The 5,144-nt window shown below is 59.9% G+C and overlaps 2 protein-coding genes across 2 annotated transcripts in view; both read right to left on the bottom strand.

Annotated features, from left to right (window-relative positions):
* The window catches only part of SDRG_16623 (hypothetical protein), a 5,547-nt gene extending 2,555 nt beyond the window's left edge, over positions 1 to 2,992 (bottom strand). Inside the window, exon 1 of the mRNA XM_008622841.1 lies at positions 42 to 2,992. Coding sequence (XP_008621063.1) covers positions 42 to 2,965 — 2,924 coding nt within the window. The 5' untranslated portion in view covers positions 2,966 to 2,992. The remainder of the gene's footprint in view (positions 1 to 41) is intronic.
* A 58-nt stretch (positions 2,993 to 3,050) lies between these two features.
* On the bottom strand, positions 3,051 to 5,003 carry SDRG_16622 (hypothetical protein). The gene is made up of 3 exons (XM_008622840.1): positions 4,512 to 5,003; positions 4,353 to 4,465; positions 3,051 to 4,306 (listed from the first exon to the last, which is right to left on the bottom strand). Exons 1-3 carry the CDS (start codon positions 4,973 to 4,975, stop codon positions 3,318 to 3,320), a joined length of 1,566 nt encoding a protein of 521 aa, XP_008621062.1. The 5' UTR covers positions 4,976 to 5,003; the 3' UTR covers positions 3,051 to 3,317.
* Between the last annotated feature and the right edge of the window lie 141 nt (positions 5,004 to 5,144).

Genomic DNA, 5,144 nt, shown 5'->3' with positions numbered 1-5,144 from the left:
TGTCTGCAAGCAGCTGCGTGTTGAAGAGGTTGGCGAGAAACGTATGGCCGCCCGAGCTGTTGAAATTGCCCCAGTAAAAGTCATTCGCGAGCACGCGCGGAGACGTGACTGTCATGTACGTGGCATTCGCAAACAGTGAGAGCGAGACGTAGAGCAAGCCGACGAGTGACACGGACGCGTGGGCCACGCGATGCACGAGCGCCAACGGCGTCGTCTTGGGTAGGAGTGCGCCTGCCATCGCGACGGCCGAGGGCCGGGATAAGGTAGGTAGTGCAATTGACGGAGGACTCGGCGGGCCAAAGGCAAGTACCGCTGTCTGGGCATACTGTCGCGTTGCAGGAAAGATGTAGACGTCGTTGAAGCGTCGGATACCGTACATCGTTGCTGGCAGGACGCGCCAGAGCGCCACGTCACCGACGTACAAGGTGCCGCGGACTTCAAAAATCAAGAGGCCGCATAGAATCGCACTGAGCTGATCCAAGTCGAAGCTGCGTGCAGTGGCGTCCGGGGATCCCATGTACGTAGTTGCTGCGCCGTGGAGGACGACCGATGGCACTACAGAGGACTCGCCGGAGGTGCGCCGCTGGACGAGACATTGACTCCATAAAACACCCAGCAATGCCAACCCCACGTGAACGGCGATAAGAAGGTAGACGCGGGTTCGATGCCCGACTTGGACGACGCCAGAGTCGCACATGAGGTACGTGTCCATGGCTATAGGCTTGCACTGTCGACCCAACGACGCCGCCAGCTGCGGCGACGCCACCACATCGAGGAACCAGCAGACGCAAAAGGCCATCATCGCAGTCCACGGGACGTACTTGCGCATGCGAAGCGACGAGCTAGCGTGGCAGAGGCACTCGTCCAGCGCATACGACAACCATAGCGTCTCGCCCGAGAGAATGGCAGACTCGAGAAGCGATCGGGGTGTCGCAACAAACGTGCGGTCGCCAGTCGTCGAGAGTTGCTGAACGCTGACAGACGCTGTCGCCAAGCAAACGATCGCTGCGAGCGCGCGAACGAGCAGCATCGGGCGTCCAACCCACGTCGTACTTGCCACGCGGTTAAAGAGAAAGCCATGGGCAAAGAACAGGTGGTGCCGACGACTCATCGCTGCCAAAAGAAGCGCACTGAGCGCCACACACAGCCCAAAGGTCAAGTACGCGCAGAGGTTAAAGAGGTACCCGGAAAGGGACAAACCGACGTCGAGCGGATTCACAAATTGATCGATCGGGGCGTAGGCGTACGAGAGAAGGTGGAATGTCTGCATATCGCCTTCGAACGCCACCGCTTCGCGCTGCCCGAGCGCCCACTCGAACAGACTCGTCCAGCCAAAGACACGCCAGCGAAGCGCGTCGTGCGGCAGCAACAGCTGGCTACGCACGTCGACGGCGCTGCTACTGGAAGATATATTTTGAACAAACTGCAATGTCGAGAGGGTTAGGCCTTCCACGTCCGCCATCATCCCCGTGACATTGAACTGCGCCAGGGGTGGTAAGCGGTTGTATATGGCCATTGCCGCCGACAAGGTGCGCTGACACGAGGCGGCTTCTGCGAGCACCAAGCCCGACGAATGACAGATGGCCGCCACATCGATCCCATGATTGCTCTCGATGGAAAGGGCAAAGAGGATCGACGTGCTGGTCCACGTACTCGTCCACGGACGCTGGGTCGCACACGTGTCATCAAAGCCAAAGGACTCTTGTACAAAGCTGCAGGGGGCCCCAAAGGCGCACATGGGATTGCCACCGAGGAACACAAGGTCGGTTGACTGCCACGCGCGCGGTGTCGGGTGCAGGACCGTCGTTTCGAACGCATCCAAGGCTGTTGCTACGTCCGAAGACGCTTGCTTTGCGTTTTGGAGATGGTGCTGATAGGCGGCGACGTAGGCTAAGAGACTCGGCGGGGGGCGAAGCATCCAAAGATCGACCGACCCGAGGGACCCGAGGTGGTCATGAAGCGCTTGGTTGAGGGTGTTGAGGGGGTATGGGAGGCTGTATATCTCCATTGCAAAGGGTAATATATATCCATACCAATTCGGCGCGTTGCGAACAAGACTCATATTAGGGCCGAGCAAGAAGTTGCCAAGGTCGTTCTCGAACGAAGCAAACATCGCATGCGACGTCCAGAGCGCGTACCGGTCCACGGGCGCGATGGCCTTGATATGCAGCGTCGTGATAGCACCCAGTTCATTTTCTACGCGGATCGTCTCGACGAGCCCGAGCTGGCGCAAATTGGCCCAGTTCAGCACGAAGACCTCGTAACCATGCGCGCTCCACAGCCTCGCTTCGTCCTCGACAGGCGCCCACGTATGATTGACGAGAGCTTGCACAAACGCCGGGCTCACTGCGTCGCCGATGAGCGGCAGGAAGAAACCAGCGTAGAGGCCCAGCCACGCTGGCATGTCGATATTGCGGAGCACAGCTTCGAGATGCACGGCGGCGTTCGTCGCGTGCTTCTCTGCGCACCGTGCTTGGCGCTGCGCCGTGTGTGCAAGCTCCCACCGCCGACGCAAGTCAACGTAACAGTACTGCGCCATCATGTGGGTCACCGCCCCCGCGCCGACTTGACGCAGGCCGATGACGACGTCGGTCAGCGGCAGAGAGTCGGTGTAGAGAGCAAGTCGAGGGTACGTGGCAAAAACGGGCGCTCCCGAGCTCGGTACGGCGAGGGCCGACGCAAGCAGCTCAAAGTGGGCGGTTGACGGCAGCAGCGTCAAGTGCAGATTAAAGGCGTCGACAAGGACGGGCTGAAGCGCCAACGCGCGGAATTGCGGCCAAATGAGATCGTTCTCCAAGTACGTTTGCAGCAGTTGGAGCGCATAGATGGAGAGAGAGACCGTGGCCAGTGCATAGCCGAGGCCTAGAAACGACCAGCGACGGCCCGTGGGCGGCCCAAGACTCGGGCTCGGACCGAGCGTCGTCCGCCGCGGGATGGCCCACACCTCGGGGGGCGCCACCGACATGTTTGTGGTCCTCAAAATAGGTGTCGTTATGGTATTTTGGTGGTATTCTGGTCATCGAGACGACCGAAAAATCGTGAACCAAGCCAGTACATGTTCCAATTTAGATATTAATTCTCACTGGTTCAGGAATGAGTCTGCCGACACAAGGTAATATGTACTTGAACCTTATCGATATACTCCTTCCATTGCTGACGCACCCTGTGGTGGCTTCTTGCTCGACAGCCGCCGACGCTGTCCCATCTGCAGTTCCACCAAAGGCGCGATGCATCTATCTGGCCAAGAGCATCGCGCCCACAACATCGATGTAGCTCCGCCAATACACAGGATAGGATAGAATGCGGGGTGTAGGTTGTTAGTGCGGGCTTGACTCGGTCGCGTGGGGGTGGACGAGGCGCTTCGAGGGGCTCAGTCGCTCGTTGTTTTGCTGTCGCAGCATTTGTGTCTGGACGCGTGCCACGTCCGAGATGCGGTCTTCAGCGTGGCAAAGACGCTCTTCCAGGATCGACAGCGTGCGCGTAATGATCTCGAGCTGCCCGACAATGTGATCGAACGTCGCGCTGAGGTTCTCGGGCAGCCGCGCGTCGCCGGTCGGAAGCTTGGACGACGCCAGTTGTCGACTCTCGTCCTTGCGCTCGTTGGCCGTCGGCATCTCATAAACGACCCCGTTCTGATCATAGAGGTGGCTATGCTGGTGGCGGTGGTTGTTGCTGGTAGGAGTCTTGGGCTGGTGGTATGGGCTGCTGCTCTCCTTGGGGATGTAGCTGCTGCTGTCGCGGAGTACAGGGTCGTACCGGATCGCTGACGGGTTGCAGAGATCGTGCGCGTTGTTCTGGATTGAGACAGGCACTGGTACATACGTCGGGGTCGGTCGGGCCTTGGTCACGCGGGGCGGTGATGGGGGCGGGTGGCGTGGCGGCGAATAAGGAGGCGCCTTGACCGTAGCAGGAACGTCTGGAGGCGCATGACGCAAGACGTGCGACTTGGGTAGTGCCTGCGGATACTGCGGCTCGTGCGCATGCAGGCACTTGTCCAAGTCCGTGTCCCACACCATGACGAGCGCGTCGACGCCGCCGGACGCGGTACACTTGCCGTCGGGCGAGAAGGCAGCGGCGTTCACCGCGCCCGTGTGGCCATGCATCGTGTAGAGAAGATGGCCTTCGCGAATGTCCCAGAGCTTGATCGTGCCGTCGACTGACGTCGAGAGACAGTAGTACCCGTTCGGGTGAAAGTCCAAGCTCGTCACGTTGCCTTCGTGCGCGGGGTAGTGCTGAATGAGCTTCTGGGATCGAATGTCCCAGAGGTTCATGCTATGGTCGTAGCTGCAGGCGCCGACCGTCGTGCCTACCCGTACCATGTATGCAAGGCGCGCGCGCACCGAGCCTCGTACCATCCGGGTGGAAGCGAACGGCGTTAATGATGCCGCTATGGTCATAGAACGTCGTGATGCAGTTGCGTGTCGCCTTGTCCCAGAGCTTGACTGTCTTGTCATCGCTGCCCGAGCTATTCGGCTGCATTAGGACGCTGTAAAACCCAGTGGCGCGGGTACATGAGAAGGCGCGCGTCCGGGCTAAAGCGTGCCGAGCGCACCCAGTTGCTGTGGCCGTTCCACGAGCACACAAAGCGGCGCGTCGGCAGCGACCACATCTTGATCGACTTGTCGTCCGACGCCGTGAGGAGCTCGGTCGAGTCGTACGAGAAGGCGACGCTGCGCACGCCGCCAACGTGGCCTTTCAGCGTGTGCGATTCGCCTTTGACCGTCGGTGTCCATAGGCGCACGGTGCGGTCTTGGGACCCGGACGCGAGGAGCTCGCCCGACGGCGCAAACTGCACGTCAAAGACTGGGCCCTTGTGGCCGAGGAAGCGGAAGGCGCGGACCTGCGGCTTGAAGTTCCAGACCATGACGGAGCAGTCCATGGCGCCAGAGGCCAGCTGCCGCGCCTGCGGGCCGTACGCCAAGGCGGCGACGCCCGACTTGTGGCCGCGGAACGTGCGCTGGAGCGACGGATCCATCTCAACGATATCCAAAGTCGGTTTTTCGAAGCCGAGTTATATTTTTATGCATATCCATACAAACAGCAAGTATAATAATATACACTTGATCGAACCGCTATCCTGGTTCCGGTTGTGCCAACCGGTTAGACAGTAATTTCGGCATCCGCGTAAAATCGGCATTGAAGCC

The sequence above is a fragment of the Saprolegnia diclina genome (genome assembly GCF_000281045.1).
Source record: "Saprolegnia diclina VS20 unplaced genomic scaffold supercont1.140, whole genome shotgun sequence".
Classification (NCBI taxonomy): Eukaryota; Oomycota; class Saprolegniomycetes; order Saprolegniales; family Saprolegniaceae; genus Saprolegnia; species Saprolegnia diclina.
Note: the sequence above shows the minus strand (reverse complement) of the source record. Positions and strands in the feature narration are given on the sequence as shown.

Excerpts from the sequence above, each read along its gene's own strand:
- SDRG_16622 (XM_008622840.1), bottom strand. The coding sequence starts at position 4,975 with ATGGATCCGTCGCTCCAGCGCACGTTCCGCGGCCACAAGTCGGGCGTC. Across the intron at positions 4,466-4,511 it reads CCGGACGCGCGCCTTCTCAT|CTCGGGCAGCGATGACAAGA; the intron begins GTACCCGCGCCA and ends GCAGCCGAATAG. Across the intron at positions 4,307-4,352 it reads CGTTCGCTTCCACCCGGATG|GCACGACGGTCGGCGCCTGC; the intron begins GTACGAGGCTCG and ends TGGTACGGGTAG.